The sequence below is a fragment of the Mobula birostris genome, chromosome 6 (genome assembly GCF_030028105.1).
Source record: "Mobula birostris isolate sMobBir1 chromosome 6, sMobBir1.hap1, whole genome shotgun sequence".
Classification (NCBI taxonomy): domain Eukaryota; kingdom Metazoa; phylum Chordata; class Chondrichthyes; order Myliobatiformes; family Myliobatidae; genus Mobula; species Mobula birostris.
The window spans coordinates 66,215,331-66,233,854 of record NC_092375.1 but is presented as its reverse complement, the minus strand read 5'-3'; the positions used below and the strand labels follow the sequence as shown (position 1 = coordinate 66,233,854).

General features: G+C 39.7%; 1 protein-coding gene across 12 annotated transcripts in view; it reads left to right on the top strand.

Moving 5' to 3' along the window:
- The window catches only part of dmd (dystrophin), a 1,961,093-nt gene that overhangs the window by 966,224 nt on the left and 976,345 nt on the right, over positions 1-18,524 (top strand). For all 12 annotated transcript variants that reach the window (XM_072260552.1, XM_072260560.1, XM_072260554.1 and 9 more), the window contains 2 exons: positions 2,424-2,531; positions 11,676-11,789. In XM_072260552.1, coding sequence (XP_072116653.1) covers positions 2,424-2,531; positions 11,676-11,789 — 222 coding nt within the window. The remainder of the gene's footprint in view (positions 1-2,423; positions 2,532-11,675; positions 11,790-18,524) is intronic.

The following is an 18,524-nucleotide window of genomic DNA, read 5'->3' as shown; positions in this document are numbered from 1 at the left end:
ATAATACATCAGCCATGATGGAATGGCAAGGCAGTCTCGATGGGCCAAGTGGCCTAATTCTGCTCCTCTGTCTTATGCTCTTATTTCTGTGAACAGTGACTGAGCATCCACAATCCTCTGGGTTAGATAACTTTTTAAGACCGTAACCCATTATTCTGAACTCCCATGAGAAACGTCCTCACAGCCTCTGTTGTATGTCTTTCAAGGAGAGACCACTCTGCTGATCTAATCTACAAAGAGTCTTCGCCCATTTTGCTTAATCCTTCCTTGAAAATGGAACTTCATTGCATGTCTGCTGTAATTTATTAAACCATGTCTGATAGACAGGAACAAAACTTGAACTGTTGCATTTTTTCAAGTGATAGAAATGGACACATTATTTGACTTTTACTACCAATCCATGCATGAAAATGATTGATGAATCTATGGTCAATGGCATTAACCTCTGAATGGTTGGTACAAGGAACTGTTACGAGAGCCACGCTGATAGGCATGATTATTTTAGTGAATCAATTTTCCAACAAATGGACATTCATCTCCATTTGTGGCTGACATGTAGAACTACAGTTGCTGTTCTCAGAGATGCACATTTTTATTAACTTTACACAATATGATGCATTAAGGTGAGCATGATTTCCAAACTATGGCATTTAACTTCCAACCTTCCACTTGATGTAGATAAGAATCAGGTTTAATAATCAGAATCAAAACACAATAAAACTGGAACTTGTTTCTCAAAGAAAAGCTGAATTTGGGTTGGCACCTTGATTTAAATGATTCCAGATTGATTTATCTTACAAAATACCTGATTCTCCACTCTTTAACTGCCATTTTTCTGAATCTGCAGTACTCTATGTATCGAGTGTTAAGGGAACAATTATGTTCCAACACTGTTCAGCATCAGCAGGAATAAGTAAATATATATTTTGACTCCCTGATTAATGTTCTGAAGCTTCGGCAAGCAATTAGAATGCAACTTTTGCAAAGACAGAAAAGGGCAGGAAGAATAACCCTCAATCAAATGTGAACAAGGTGACTTCAAGATCTAAAATCAATCATCAGTCTACTGCTACCACTTCTTGACCCTAAATTTACCAGGTCTGCACTGCAATCAGACTTTAATATTCTATTCAGAAGCCTATCTACCAACCGGGTTCATCTGATAACTATGACTACTTCGAGGTCCTTGGAAAGGGTCCTCCTTCTATGTTGTGAGGAAATGCAACATAAAATATAATAGGATTTCAATGTGTGGTCTTATGTATAAAGTCATAAATTGTGGTGCAGTTACCATCTTTGTATTGACTTACTAAACGGCATATCAAAGTGACAAAAGTTTTCACTCATTATAAAAATTAGAAGGATATATACAGTTGATCCATATGTTTTAGAGTATTCACTCTCAGTGGAGTAATACTGCACAGATTGTTGAAATTTTTTAATGTTTTATAAGATTTCAGTTTTGCGCAGGTAGTACAAGTTTTGAACAGAGAAATATCTGCAATGAAGACCAATAAGATTTAATGATCTGTGTCTCTGCAATTCTTACCATGTGATTCAAAGTTATAAACAGGGCAGTCAATTGATCAGTTGGAGGGAAGCAAAATTAGACCAACCTTCCAGCTTTCCTGGGCGTGTTGCCAAGGTTGTGCTTTGTGCTGTCACATGAACAAGGAGAATGCCTATTTTGTTTTAAATTCTTGCATGGGTTAGGACATAAAGTGGCTCATCCCTATTTAACCTTGAACTGAGTTGCCAGCTGAGTCATTTCAGAGGCAGTCATGTTGCAGTGGTTTAAAGTCAGATAATAGGCAAAAGTAGGTAACAATAACATTAATGAAGAAGGCAGGTTTTTATAACAATCTGCTCACTTCATGGTCACTATAAAGGATCCTGCTATTTTTATTATAGTTTATTTTAATTAATTGAATTTGTGTTCCCAGCCACTAGGGTGAGATTTTAAATTGTTATTACAATGCTAAGAAACTCGTCCTGTCCATTGTGATCTTTGCTTTTTGCCTAAAATGCTGTGTATTTTATTGTCTAAAGTCACTTTAGGACTTATTCAGCTGATACACAACTGCAGTCGCAAGATAGCTGCTCCAAAATATATTCTACAATTAAAGCTCTGGTTTGTCTTGAGTTCAGTTTGGAAGCAAAATTCAGCTACACAGATGTCCATGTTTATTTTTTTTTAAGTGCCAATGTATTTTAAAATCAATTTTGTTTAACTTGCTGTTATATAATAATGGAAATTGGGAAAATCCAGTTTGTATCAGAATTAAAATGAGGAAACTAAGTGCTGACGGTTTTGCTGATAATAAAAAAATGAATTCATTGGGACTTTGATAGGTAGATTCCTCATTGTTTCTGCTTTAATTTTAGTTGTACTTCCTTTTCCTCACATGCTTGCCTTCCCACAGCCAATTCCAGAGAATGTATCCGATACCCCAATAACATTCGGAATTGAGATTGAGGAACTGAAAAATCAGAAGAGTTTTCTCGCTGTGCAGGAGAAAGTGCAACAGCAGGTATGATGGATTAGCAGCTGCTAGAGTGGCTAGTTAAAGCAAAGTACAACATCTGCAGAGTGGAAGGAATGATGACGGCTGTTTGAGCAATGGTACAGTGCTACTCACTGCATCTGGAACACAGCAGACTTTGGGTTAATGGATGTCATTAGCATTTAAAGATAGAAGTTTGAAGAGCATCTGTTATTTTGTTGGATGGTTGTGAGTAGCACTGTGCTTTCTGACACATTAATTTAACATTCTGCTCCCACACTCCAGGTAACTACTTTTGCACAGATTGACAACAAAAAAAAAGGACTGGGTTTCATGAGCCTTGGTGGAATCCTGGTTGAAAAATTTGCAAAGTAATTGAGTCAATTAGGATCAAGCAAAATGTTTTTAAATTGCCTGATTTTAAAAAAATGAGCCTCATGGTGAAAACTTGTCCTTAAATTGATATGAATGTTCCTTTTCTGATGCACTCTGCTGGTTTTGGATTAGGAATCATATTCCTGGATGGTGTTTCTTGAATGATAATGACATATAGTAGTTGATGCCCCTTTTTGGTACTTTGGCCTGATCTTAGCTTAGACTTGAATATAGAGATTGGAGTGTACTTTTAATAAAACACCAATGTCAGCTTTTGATGATGTGAACTGTGTATTTATAGAATTGAACAACACCATGTAAACATCTGCAAGACTTCGGTTGGTCCACACTTTGAGTACGATGAACAATTCTGCATTAAAAGGAGAAATGGCAACAGATAAACATTGGAAATGCAGTGAGGACCTTGTATAAATGCATGCCAGGAGAGAATGAACAGCTGAGACTTTCTGCCCTAGAAACGAAAAGACCTTACAGTGTGACTCAGCAGTTGGAAAAATATGAAAAGATAGATCTTGCCACTTATTAGTGAGACATGGAATACAGACACTTGCTAATAAATACCAGAGAAACGTTATAAAAAGACCCAGAAAGTGAACCTGAGAGAATAAGGTGTAGTGAGATAACCAATAAAGCTATATTTATTTGGTAATCTTGATCAATACAGAAGGGAGAGAGAGAGAGGAATAGAAAAATCTTTTGATGAGGTTAGATCAAGAAAAGTATGTGAAGGCTTGTGTGCATCTATTTGTTGGAATTTATAACCAGTGCAAGTGTCATAAACAATGTTATTGTTACTGCATTGTTGGATCACGTACAGTTATTTAAAGGAAAGCAGTACATTACATTAAACTAAAATGTTATAATCTACAATATCATACAAATACTGAACATAGGAAAGTCTGCAGATGCTAGAAATCCAAAACAACCCACACAAAATGCTGGAGGAACTCAGCAAGTCAGGCAGCATCTATGGAAAAGACTACAAATACGTAGCTTGGGTGAGCCTTTTTCAAATGACAGCAGAGTGGCTGATATAGATAGTTATTAAAGCATAATTATTAATATACACAGGTTTATGGTTTTACTATTCCTATGGAATGGGGTGTTGGAGAAGTTAGTTCCCTTGAGGATACTGAGGTAAAATGATAAAATGTTCCTATTGTACCTGATGAACTTTCACAATTATTTGGGAAATGATGTTGCCAAGTCTGGAGGACCTGAGTTATATGGAAAGATTGAATAGGTTCAGTGATGCGATAGACGTATCCAAAATTATGAGGGGTAAATGCAAACTGGCTTTTTCCACTGAGTTTGTGTGAGACTAAAACTAGAGATCATGGGTTACGGATGAAAGGTGAAAAATTTAAGGGGAACTTGAAGGGAAACTTCTTCACTCAGAGGGTGGTGAGAGTATGGAATCAGCTGCCAGTGCAAGTAGTGCATGCGAGCCTAGTTTCAACGTTTAAGAGAAGATTGAATAGGTACATGGGTGATAGGGGTATGAAGGGCTATGGTTCAAGTGCAGGTCAATGGGAGAAGGCAGTTTAAATGGTTCAGCGTGGACCAGATGGGCCACAGGGCCTGTATCTGTGCTGTACTTTTCTATAATTCTCTGGTTCTAAATGATCTTGAATGTCAAACTTGTTTCTTTCTCTGTTTATTCAGATATAAAATCTTAAAATTCCATTTACTTGTGCCGCATTATTTGCTTTGGATCTCCATGTATATTTGTGTTTTTTTTTTAGCAGTTTCTGTATGATTCATCTAAATAGTGTACTACCATCTTTTATTCTCCACTGTCTTGCTTGCTTCCTTTGCTGAAGCTTAAGCTTCTGAAAGGTCAACAAACATCAACTAAAGGACTGAAGGAAGCTCGCCAACTGACTACTTCAACCTTTGGTTCGTCACTGCATCCCTCTTCTTTTCCTGGGCCACCTCAGGCAAGAAGTGATCAGGTTACAAATAAAATCTCACAGGGATAGACCTAAGGATTTGAATTATGCCTTATTGCAAATGATAATGAAGAGTCCACTCATTTGGTTAAGGTTATGGTTGTACAGTTATAACTTTTTGTTCTGCTATTTTGAAAAAGCTTTGCTCAGATGTGAACAAATGACAAATGGTGATGCTGGGAACCATTCAGAATTAGCTGTCAAAATCCCTTTGCTGAAGATCAGTGAGATGGCATTTACTTAAGCTTAAAATAGGGAATAAATCTTTGCTGAAGTCTTTTGAAAGATTCATCATCACCTTGTAAAGTTATCTGTCTGATTTAATTCCATTATTTTTCATTGGGTTGGGAAAGAAAATTGTCCTTTCATTTTGTCTCTTTTCCATGAAAGTATAATATTGAAAGTGGCCTGTCTCATCCAAGTATTTCCCCTTTTCGTAGCAGCAGTGACCCTCTTGGATAGAAATGTATCAACTAGCATACAGCAGCAATTTATTTAAGAATACTGTGGCATTTTGCAATGAAGGATGCAGTATATAATAGAAGAGATTTGTTTTTCTTATGAATATTTTAGGTTTGAAATGCATTTCTTTGCCACCCAAAGGAAATGCTGCTCTCCTCGACCCATGGATTAGTGTAGACAATTTGGTCAGCCAGAATCAAGAACGGTTACTTCTGAACCACAGCACTGCTGCACACAGTTGAAAACTGTAACAAGCATATCATTTTGTAATAATTAGAATCCTTAATCTCTGTGCCAAGATATTTCCTCCTCTTTGATCTTTGGCTGAATGTTACCAATGGAAACACATACAGATTTGTAAGGAATAACTGACAAAGGGACAGGCAATGTTTTCAAAATGTTAATTTGATTTAAAAAAACATAAAATCTCTGGCTGAGAGGGTCCTTTAAATTGGCAACTCTCCATGTTTCCAAATGTAGCCACAAAAAGGATTCAGTTAGGCTCCCATTACATGAAATAGAAACATAGAAAACCTACAGCTCAATACAGACCCTTCGACGAACAAAGCTGTGCTGAACATGTCCTTACCTTAGAAATTACCGAGGGTTACCCATAGCCCTGTATTTTTCTAAGCTCCATGTACCTATCCAGGAGTCTCTTAAAAGACCCTATCGTATCCGCCTCCACCACCGTCACCAGCAGCCTATTCCACGCACTCACCACTCTCTGTGTAAAAACTTACCTGACATCTCCTTTCTACTTACTTCCAAGCACCTTAAAACTGTGCCCTCTCATACTAGCCATTTCAGCCCTGGGAAAAAGCCTCTGACTATTCACACGATCAATGCCTCTCATCATCTTATACACCTCTATCAGGTCACTTCTCATCCTCTGTCACTCCAAGGAGAAAAGGCCAAGTTCACTCAACCTACTCTCACAAGGCATGCTCCCCAATCCAGGCAACATCCTTGTAAATCTCCTCTGCACCATTTCTACAGTTTCCATGTCCTTCCTGTAGTGAGGTGACCAGAACTGAGCACAGTACTCCAAGTGGGGTCTGACCAGGGTCCTATATAACTGCAACATTACCTCTCGGCTCCCAAACTCAATCCGACGATTGATGAAGGCCAATGTACCATATGCCTTCTTAACCACATATATAATCAACTTTATCATGTCTGAGTTTAGCAAGGTTCACCCTGAATTTTTTTGTTACCCCATTGTTGGTCCCAATGTTTTACTTGTAATATTTAGGTATCTGTTCCTGCCATGAACATGGAGCTTGCTGTGATGAGGATAAATCAGAAATTCAAAATTTAACTTGGTTTTACAATATTGCATAAGAGAGTGAAAGGTGGTCACAGTTGGCCTGTTGTTCCAGTCACTTACTTAGTGCTATCCCTGATGAAATGCATTTGAGCAAAATCTAATCTCCATCTCTGGCTTTGTTGTGCATTTGTGATATGCCTTTACTACATTCCCTCCTAGGTCATGGCCAATTTATTAACCAGTGATATTTAGCTTGTGGCTTGAATTTAACCTTTCAATTATCACTAATACAGTGACATGTCTCATTGAATTGCCAGTGGGGTTTATGATTGTGTTAGTTTGCATTGTCAGTTTCTTTGCTGCTGATCTGCTTTGTCAAAACTATTTTGGAAAATGTAATATTGATGGAGGTTTTGTGGAAAACCACTGAGTGCCCACATGAAAATATTGTCATGCAATTTCTGCACATCAAATGTCTGACTTTCATTCTAGATAAAAACCAAGGGCTACATCCATACCAGGGCTGGTTTTACTGTCACTGCAGCTGAGTCTGTCTTTTGTCTGGAGTTAGTTAGATGACTCAGACTATCAAGTATTTTCTAACTTTTCTGTATTTTGTACCTGAGTGGGTAACTGGTCTGTAAATATAAGAAGCAGGAGTAGGCCATCTGGCCTGTTGAACCTTCTCCGCCATTCAATGGCTGATCTGACCATGGACTCATCTCCACCTACCTGCCTTTTCCTCATAACCCTTAATTCCCCTACTATGCAAAATCTATCCAACCTTGTCTTAAGTATATTAACTGAGGTAAATATCTAAGTTGTATCATTGAATCAAAGTATTTCATAATTAAAATGAGAAGAGGAACAAATGGGCATGATGGTCAGTTGCAAGAGAAGGGTGATGGAGAACAGGGTCAAGTTCCCAGCAGAATAAAATATTGGGACTGAGAGTCTGTGGTGGAAGGAAGTACGTGGGAATAAGTGCTTTGCTGGTTTGAAGTTGGTAGTTCAGTGGATGGAGGAAGAAATTCTACTGTGAAACAACAGAAGCAGGATTTGGCCAACCTCTCACTTTTTTTCCCCTCTGTACCCATATGCCCCAATTTATGGTTTAGTGCGCTAGGTAATAAAACTTCAAAGGAGAAATAGATATAGGTGAATGAAAATTTGTGTCTTATTTTGAGTTGCCTGAAGTTTCTGCTTTTATACTTGTGTTGTGGCAACATTGCAGTGCAAGACATAAAAATTATTGTATATACATTATAAAAGAAGCAACAGAATCAAGGTTGTGTATCAAAAAGCTTAAATACTTTAGGTTGATATGTCAAAGGGCTCATGATTTGTGGGTCTTTGGACGTATTTGTCATGGTGCTACATCATCAAAGATTCATGTACGAGTTGTCGTCTCCCAATAAAATGTGATTAGCCACTCCTGTGTTGGTAACACAGTGACTCTCCACAGAACATTTTGCATTTGTGTCAGTGTTCGCACTGTGCTGATCTCTTGAGTCTTTTACAAGAGAGAGCCAGATGCAGAGGTGATTTATCTTGTGTAAATACGTGCACCATAGATTCAAAATTAGTCATAGTGATCTTGGGCTGACTTCCCCTCTTTCCAGGCATGTTATAAAGTTAGGTCAATTCAATGGCAAACTGGCCTACTCTCTACACAATGCAGCCTCCATTTCATGGTAAGATGCTGGTTTATTCCATCTTTGTTGATTGATGTCTGTCATCCAGACTGCCCTGTTTGGTGCTGCCGAAATCGAAAGACATCTCTACTGAACTGCCATACTTCACTGAGGCCATAAAGCGCTCATTATTCAAGTCAGTTCTCACATCCAATGCTGACTGTAAGGAGTATGCATATTTTCCCTGCGTCTGTGTCTGTTTCTCTTGGTTGCTTTGCTTTCTTCCTGCACCATCTGAAAGGAAATGCACCTCACATTTGGCCTAGATAGTCTACATCCCCATGATGTGAACATACAGTTCTTGGGAACTCTGTCCTCCAGTAGTTCTTTCCCCCTTTCCCACCCTTCCCGTTCTAGTCCTTCCATTTTTGTCCTTTCCCCTCAACTGCCATCTCCCTCTCTCTGTCTTTGTTCCGTACACCTGCTATACACACTGTTCACCACTCCCTGGTTATGAGTTCATTGGCAGTTCACCACTCCCCTAATGGTTCCCATTGCTAATATTCCAGCACTGGTTGCACTTTGTGTTCCTGCTTAACTCCGTCCAGCAGCTGTTTTCAATCTTCACACTCTCCTTTCACCACCTTGCTCCAGCTGCTTATTTTTTCTGTCCCTCTCTTGTGTCTGTCTCCATCTCTCATCCACCTGCTACTGTCTCCAAACTCCATCCCAGCTCCACCTCCCCTACCTGGTGAACTTGCCTTTCATTGTACATCCCTCCTCAGGACACTAATCGCCTCAGTTTCCTTTTTCACCGCTCCACTTCTTCTGTTTGTATCAACTCACCTCTCCATTCTCAGTCCTGATGATGGTTTTGATTTGGAAACATCAAACATTTCTTTTCTCTCATAGATAATACTTGATCCACTGATTTCCTCCGCAAGATTGTTTATTGTGACAAAAATGTGGTGGTTGGCTTCCAAAAATAATCACTGGTGCAGGCTAAAATAGATGGGTATGTGAGAGAAGGGTTTACAGAGACAGAAGTGGAGAATAGGACTGATAGCTGGCGTCAACTCAGTGAGTTGAATGATCTCCTCGTTGTAAGAAGAACATGAAAAACATGTAAAATATGTTTAAGAAATCAGCTGATGAGTTGCATGTGAAGCAAGGCATATTACTCACCATGATAAGTCTACTGTACACTGTTCAATGAGTAATTTAGAAAGTAAAGAAAACAAATAACAGCAGCCTTTTAAAGCAGCAAAATTTCTTCAGAAAAAGAGAATAGCATGGAGAACAATTGCATGTAAGTTTTATGTGCAAAGTCTGTGTCAGCCAATTGTTACAGTCTTTGCATAGCTTTATTGACAAGACAAATACCCAATCGTCTAATCTTTGGTTGGCTGCACAGTCATTATTTGCAGCCTTACTCGTTAACTATTGTATTTCACAATGCTGATGAATTTTGCACCTAGAACTGATTAACACCTGCGCATGTGAACCAAAGTTCAAAAGTTCATCATAAATTTATTACCAAAGTACATAAATATCACCATATACAACCCTGAGATTGATTTTCTTTTAGTGGATATACTCAGTAAATCCAGTAGTATCAGTGAAAGGCTGTAAACAACCCGACAGACATACCAACCAATGTGCAAAAAACAAAAAACTGTGCAAATACAAAAGAAAAATAAAGAAATAATAATAATAGTAAGCATTAAATATGGAGAACATGAAATTAAGGATCCTTGAAAGTGAGTCTATAGGTGTGGGAATAGTTCACTGATAGGACAAGTGAAATTAAAACATAGAAACATAGAAAACCTACAGCACAATACAGGCCCTTTGGCCCACAAATCTGTGCCGAACATGTCCTTACCTTAGAAATTACCCAGGGTTACCCATAGCCCTCTATTTCTCTAAGCTCCATGTACCTATCCAGGAGTCTCTTAAAAGACCCTATCATATCCACCTCCACCACCGTCGCCAGCAGCCCATTCTATGCACTCACGACTCTCTACGTAAAAAAAACTTACCCCTGACATCTCCTCTGTACCTACTTCCAAGCACCTTAAAACTGTGCCCTCTCGTGCTAGCCATTTCAGCCCTGGGAAAAAGCCTCTGACTATCCACACAATCAATGCCTCTCATCATCTTATACACAAATTGAGTGAAGTTGTCCCCATTCGTTCAAGATCCTGATGGTGGAAGGTAATAACTGTTCCTGAATCCGGAGGTGTGGGTCCTGAGGCTCCTGTACCACCTTCTTGATGGCAGCAGTGCGAAGAGAGCTTGGCCTGGATAGTGGGTGTCCTTGATGATGAATGCTGCTTTCCTGAGACAGTGTGTGGTGTAGATGTGCTCTGTGGGGGGAAGGGCCGCCATATCTATAACTACTTGTAGGATTTTCTATTCAAGGGAATTAGCTGTGATGCAACCAGTAAATACATCTATAGAGGTTTGTCAAAGTTTTCGATGTCATGCCAAATCTTCACGAACACCTAAGAATGTAGTGGTGCTGCCATGCTTTCTTTGTAATTGCACTATGTCAGCTGTCAGCAGATGATGACGTTTTGATTTGTGATCTTTGAAGGTGAACACAATTACACTGGGTTCTCCCCTTAACATCTGTGTGGATGCACATCATTAGAAACATAGAGATCACTAAATGAGTAGCTGTATCATTCTGCACTTCTAAATCTTAAAGCTTTTCTTTGAGCAAAATTATTGTATCTGCCTGTTTTTTTTCTGCTACCCTGCATGGTTTATGGAATCAATTATTTTTATAATTGAAAGAACAGAAGTAGAGCCAGTTTGTCTTGGAATTTGTGAGCCCCTACGACTCACTAAAGTAGGAGCGACTGCAATGGTTGTGATTTCTAACAAAGCTGGAAGGGAGGATTTTAAATTGTTCGATGAATTTCTTGCACTGCAACAACAGAGTTAAGAAAACTAGATTTTAAAAAATCTTGGCTTGTAAAAGAGATGCTGGTGAAACTCAGCAGGTCAGTTAGCGTCTGAGGAGAAAGAAAGGTGTATGGGTGTAATGGAGCAAATGAGGTGAGTGTAAATATTGTTGTCATGGACGAGGTGAACTCTAAGGGTATGTTTCTGGTCTGTAATTTCAATGATTCTATGAGGAAGGGAATTAATGTTTCAGGTCAATGGTCTTTCAAAAGAAAGACCCCACAGATGCTGACTGGCCTGCTGTATATTGCTAACATTTCTTTATTTAAAATTTACAATATCTGCAAGTTTTGTTTTATGATGTAAGTTTTGAATGCATAAGGAGTGTATGGTTTGAAATGCTTTACAGATGTGTGATTGAAATTAGCTACACATAATAAATATAGCCTTGTGGACAGTTCTGCAGATTTAACTTTGAATGAGACTTGCAGGAGCTATGTAAAGTGCAGATAAGAATTAATAAATGTGATATCTCAATCTCCAGATATCAAAGGAGTTGGATCAGTTTGATACAAATATCCAGCAAATGCTGGATGTCTTGGAAGAGGAAATACAACTTGGAGAGAATCTGAAAGACGAGGACTTTGAGAAAGATATGGTGAGTTCAGTAGAAGTTGCACATCTGTTGCATTAAGCCCAGCAGTGTGCCAAATGCCAAGTTAATGACAGACCTTTCAACAAGTGCAATGTAAAACATGAAATGTGAATGAATTAAGGAATTTTCCTCTTGATAATAAGAAATAATAGCTGACAGACAATTGATATTCTGTGACGTATTCCTTAAGGGCTAGAAATTATGATTACATCAGTCATTTTCCCAGTGGACTTCTTGCATTCATAGTTCAAGCTTTAGAAACCTGGAACTAGAAATTCAAATGTAAGAAAATCTGCAGATGCTGGAAATTCAAGCAACACATACAAAATGCTGGTGGAACCCAGTAGGCCAGGAGGCATCTATAGATGCTGCCTGGCCTGCTGCGTTTACTAGAAATTCAAAGTAGTTTCTTGGTGTATTATTGGATTAACATGTGGAAGTGTATACATGAGATATTAAACATTTTTGTAAGCCTTAACACAAAAGTACATGCAAGAGAAACCTGGCTTGGTAACATATTTATGCTGATGTCACAAATATTGTTAATCTGTTTTGTCAGCAGCACTCTGCTGTTACTCTGTGTAATATCACTGCAACACTGAATTGTATTATTAGCTACTTTGAAATTGCATCATGAAAATTTCAACATTTTTCCTTTAAGATTAGTTGGAACATAGAGCAACAAATTGCTGAAGTTGACTTTGTTTATCTGAACAGCTGTACTCCTGTTCTTAAAGACGTAAAATTGTCCAATTTTGCCATCGTTGAGTTAAGAATCCAAAATGTTTGAAATCTTTATCTCATCTGATTGCTATTTTAGTAAGGGAGAGGAGAGCATTTGGTATGCTCTTTTATCTTTTTAATATATTAAAAAACTGGTTCTAAAAGTCGGTTATCAGCAGTAAGACGTATTTGTGACAAAACACTCTGGTATCAGTGGATGTTTTTTAATGTATGACTTAACCAGTTCCCAATTGAATGAGCTTGAGTTGTGTTTCACTTGCTCAGAACAAAATACAAAACTTTTAACCATTGGGGAAATTATAACTTGTGTTTCACAAAATGTAAGGCTTGTGTTTAAAAATGTTTCTTTATCACTTTGCAAGTCAAATTTTAATTATCAATAAAATTAAGTTTCCAATATGTGTTTGCAATGTAAGAACACAGTTGCTTTTAGTAACAAAGTAAGCTTAAGGCTTCAACAAGCCAAACCATTGTGACAAGTTACATTAAGGACATGGGAACACTAGAAAAGTTCTTGTACATTCTCTCTCTCCCTTTGAGGCCGAAGATAAAGAAGCATGAAAGCGCATACTACTGGCTTAAGGATAACTCCTACCCCACTTATTATAAGACTATTGAATGGTTCCCTTGTATGATAAGATGGACTCTTGACCTCACGATCTACCTCGTTATGATCCTGCATCTTACTGTCTACCTGCACTGCACTTTCTTGGCAGATGTTGCATTATTTCTGTGTTCTGTTGTTGTTTTACCCTGTACAACCTTTGGAGATTTCTCCTCAGTTTACAAATCTTTGCTCAATGGATTTAATTCCTCAAACTCATTTTGCTGCAATTTATATTTTTTACTCAGTTTTATTTAATCACTTGATACCTGTATTCAAAACAAATGTCCTCTTGAGTATTTGCTACCTGGAGTTATTTGAAGAAAGTTCTATTTTTAAAAAAATAGTTGGGTGATGAAATTCTGCAACAAGATTAACAACTTGAAATTTTCCAACCAGCTGTAATCTCAACCTTTAAAGTGTTTCCAGGTAAACAGGTAGAAACATTTCCTTTTACAGTGATGTCTGAATTATGCTAGAGGGTTCACATTACAAGGACATATTGGATAGACAAAGTTTTTTTTCTTTGGAGTTTAGAAGATTGTGTTGATTAGATTTAACAGAGGAATAACACTTTGTTGAGGAAGGAACTCCTTCATATTGAAGTTAAACCAATGTGACATAGCCTTAAGTAATTCTAGAGTAACTTCAGAAAATATTTTTCACATCAAGATGTAAGGAAATGTAGGATACTTACTCCTTTCCCCAAAAAAGTCTGTAATAGCTAGATCGATTCAGCTTTTCAAACAGGCATTAAGTAATTGGAACTACTGTGGTTAAATGATAAAATTGAATGCTGGAGCGGTGTTACAGCACCCTAATGTTGTTCTCATATTTTGATGTCTATGCCTATGAAGAAGCAGAATTTAAAACTAACATTTGAATAGGAAGAACATTGAAAGATAAAGGAAATTGGACATGAAAGAGTATGCACAAATCATCAATCTAATGAATATTGTATTATGATCAGCACCGGTTGACACATGTAGTGAAATTTACATATAAAAGCAAAGCACGCACTTCACGAACAAATACAAAGTTTAATGATTATTAAGCAACTCTAACAACACTTTGATAAGTTGTGCAAAAGGAGAAGGTCAAATTGTGGCAAATAACTATTTTGTTACATCTAAGTAGCAGCTGTTCAACAGCACCTTTTGCAAAATGTAATAAGACTCAAGACCTTTGGGTAATTGTAAACTTGCATAAAAATGACAAATATTCCATTAACATCATAGTTTAGTTCGATTACTGTGCTCATTCAACCAGCACAGACCAAACTACACAATTTAATTTAACCTTGCTATTTTTGCATTTCATTGAGAAGTAATGTATTCAGTAATTGTTCTCTCGTGCAGTTTAAGAATTGAAAACCCTGTTGCAGAACTAAATATCTCTTCATCAGCAGATTTAAATAGAACTTTTTATTTATGAGGCAAGGATGAAATCTTTTTGCTGACAGCTTAAGTTTTTTTTAAGTGTTGCATTTACATGATAGCATCTATATTTTGCAGGAATTATCACTGATAAATTTCGCTTCAGGGCTCAAATTCTTTTGACTATCATACGGAGAAGAGTCTTCTGTCTGTCGCTTAGATTTCTATGAAGGTTCTCAGTCATCCAGGTCATTGTATATCAAGCTGTAGTAAATCTAGGCTACTGGACTTGCTGTGTCATCGAGAAGATGTTTCACCACTCATCCCAGAGGCTCTGTTTCAGGAGATAGGCACACCCATTAGTAAATGAGTAAAGCTACTAAGACTTGATGTTTCAATCCCTATGGTAAATTGGTACTCTCAATGTTGGCAGTGGGCTTGGAGTGGTGACAAGGAGGGGGGTAGGTACGTCATCAGGGTCATCAGGTGGGCACCTTCCTTCTTTGACGTTTCGTTGATAAGCCCACGATGTCTCCAGAGGGCTCAACGGTGCTACCTGGCATGCCAGATACACCCCCCTCAGTTCCATACCCTCCTGTCTTCATCTTGCAGCCCAGTTGTTGTCTTTCCTTTTAATCCAAATCCAATTGCTACTTTCCTATGCTGCATTTGACAAGGACTTGATTGCTTGTTGGAGGGAGTGACCTCTCACCCCCAACTTCTCCAATAGACTGGTCGTAGATGTAGCAACAAATCCCCTGCATCCCACTACTACAGGGAAAATCTTGGTCTTCTGGCTATTCTGGGCAGCTTCATTTGCCAGCTCAGAGTACTTGGTCTTTTTCTTCTCATAAGCTTCTGCGACACCATCTTCTCATGGTACTGTCAATTCCACAACATATGCCAACTTGGAATGTTGTAGCCGCAATGTCTGGGGGAAATGAGCTTTTTTCCCAAGTCCACGTCCATTTTCCAATCCCGAGCAACCTGCAGAATGCTTACGTCTTTTGATGTTATACGGTGCTCTGGAGGTTGGCCTGCTGGTACAAATCATGTGATGTGGACAGCTCCTGCCAATGTCTGTGGGAGAGCATTTGTGGTGATTCGCCTCTGTTCCAAGATTGATGCCAGCTGTCTGAGAAGTTGGTTATGCGGCCAAGTGTACCGCCCCTGGGTGAGGCTCGTGGTGCATCCTGTTAAAATGTGCCTTAGTGATCCAGATGCTTGACAAAGAAAGCAAACGGGATCTTCTCCCCACCACTGGTTCAGGTTCTGGGGTGTGGGTAGGGGGTCTGATGACAAAACTTAGCCGAGATCCCTCCATCTCCCAGATGTCACGCCAGCTAAGTTTCCTCTTTTCCAGGCTCTCACAATTAGTCCATTGGCCCTGCTTGGCCATTGAGATGGCCCTGGTGTGTCGCTCTGCCTCCTCCTGTCTTCTCAACTCCTCCACCACGAGCCGTCTCTTCTGCACTGATGTTGCCTCGTGCCATTGAGGAGCCTTTGGAACGAGCCCGAGCCCGGCTTTCCCGTGTTGGACTTGGCCAACCACATCCCTGAAGTGAAGAGCAGACTGAGCACTCTGAATGGCTTCAGATGGGGTCCACTTCCTCCCCGTTGCTACACGGGGTGGGGGGGGGGCACCGCTCGAATAATGGTATCTTCAGATTCAGTGAGGGTCATGACCAACCTTGCTTTGGTGCATTTGAATTCTTCCACAAGACTTGCTTTGATTTTTTTCCCTTTACGATTCCTAATCTCTACCCAGATGGTTTCAACATTCTGCAGAGAATTTCACTGGAATTGAGAAGAATGAGAGGAGATCTTATAGAAATGTACAAAATTATGAAAGGGATAGATAAGATGGAAGCAGGAAAGTTGTTTCCTCTGGTAGGTGAGACTAGAACTAGGGGATATAGCCTCAGGATTCAGGGGAGTAAATTTAGGTCAGAGAGTAGGAGGAACTGCTTTTCTCAGAGGGTGATGAATCTGTGGAATTCTGTGCCCAATGAAGCAATGGAGGCTACCTCCTTTTCTAAATATGTTTAAGACAAGGTTGGATAGATTTTTGCATAGTAGGGGAATTAAGGGTTACGGGGAAAAGGCAGGTAGGTGGAGATGGGTCGATGGCCAGGTCAGTGGAGCAGGCTTGACAGGCCAGATGGCCTACTCCTGCTCCTGTTCTTATTTCTCATCCACGGTGGGTAGTTTTCCAGTTTATAAACACTGTGAGTTGTCTAAAGGTATAGCAAACACTGTGGGTGATTAAGAGATGTAGAGGTAGTGGGAGGGTCGTTAGTCTCATCTCTGCATGAATGGAGATGTGAACTGTTGTGGAGATGCCAGGGTAGAGATGTTAGGACTGCATTGTAAGTAGCTGATAGGTGGTGTTGTAACCACCACCTCTGTCCAGGGATGGGTTTTCCAGTTTGAAAGATGGCTTCTTCAACCCCTCTTTCAAACCACCTGTCCTCCCTGTCCAACATAGGAGGGCGAACACCTCAGGTTAAGTATCGGTTGTATAGCTACACCTAAAGGACAAGGGACAACAATGTGCACATTTTGGATGGGGAGGACAGGTGATTTGAAAGAGGTGTTAAAGAAACCATCTTTGTCAAACTGTCCTGACGTCTCTATCCTGGCATCTCCGCAACAGTTCACACCTCCGTTCATGCAAAGGTAAGACTAATGACCCTCCCGTTACCTCTACGACTCTCAATGGCCCCCATGTGATTGCTATATCTTTAAAAAAACTCACAGAGTTTATATGCCGGAAAACTAACCACCATGAATTAGAACTAAAGGAGCCTCTCAGATGAGTGGTGAAACGTCTTCCAGACATCACAACAAGCCAAACAACAGGAATTCTGCAGATGCTGGAAATTCAAGCAACACACATAAAAGTTGCTGGTGAACGCAGCAGGCCAGGCAGCATCTCTAGGAAGAGGTGCAGTCGACGTTTCAGGCCGAGACCCTTCGTCAGGACTAACTGAAGGAAGAGTGAGTAAGGGATTTGAAAGTTGGAGGGGGAGGGGGAGATCCAAAATGATAGGAGAAGACAGGAGGGGGAGGGATGGAGCCAAGAGCTGGACAGGTGATAGGCAAAAGGGATACGAGAGGATCATGGGACAGGAGGTCCGGGAAGAAAGACAAAGAGGTGGGGGGGGGGGACCCAGAGGATGGGCAAGAGGTATATTCAGAGGGACAGAGGGAGAAAAAAGAGAGTGAGAGAAAGAATGTGTGTATAAAAATAAGTAACAGATGGGGTACGAGGGGGAGGTGGGGCATTAAGATGAAGCCACACTCAGGTTGGAGGAACAACACTTTATATTCTGTCTGGATAGCCTCCAACCTGATGGCATGAACATCGACTTCTCTAACTTTCGATAATGCCCCACCTCCCCCTCGTACCCCATCTGTTACTTATTTTTATACACACATTCTTTCTCTCACTCTCCTTCTTCTCCCTCTGTCCCTCTGAATATACCCCTTGCCCATCCTCTGGGTTCCCCCCCCATGTCTTTCTCCCTGGGCCTCCTGTCCCATGATTCTCTCGTATTCCTTTTGCCTATCACCTGTCCAGCTCTTGGCTCCATCCCTCCCTCTCCTGTCTTCTCCTATCATTTCGGATCTCCCCCTCCCCCTCCCACTTTCAAATCCCTTACTCACTCTTCCTTCAGTTAGTCCTGACGAAGGGTCTCAGCCCGAAACGTCGACTGCACCTCTTCCTAGAGATGCTGCCTGGCCTGCTGCGTTCACCAGCAACTTTTATGTGTGTTGATCACAACAAGTTGAGTTGCCTTGATTTACTACAGCCTGATATAGATTCATATGCTGTGATCTTAAATCACAATCATCTTCCATTGGTATATTTTCAAATTATGCAAAAATTGTCACTTTTGCTACAGAATTGAATTCCTTTTACATAATACTTTTCCACATGTCATCTTTCAGAATAAATCTGTGGATCAAAATTGTGGTACAAGTTACTTTTGATTATTTACAGTTTTCAGT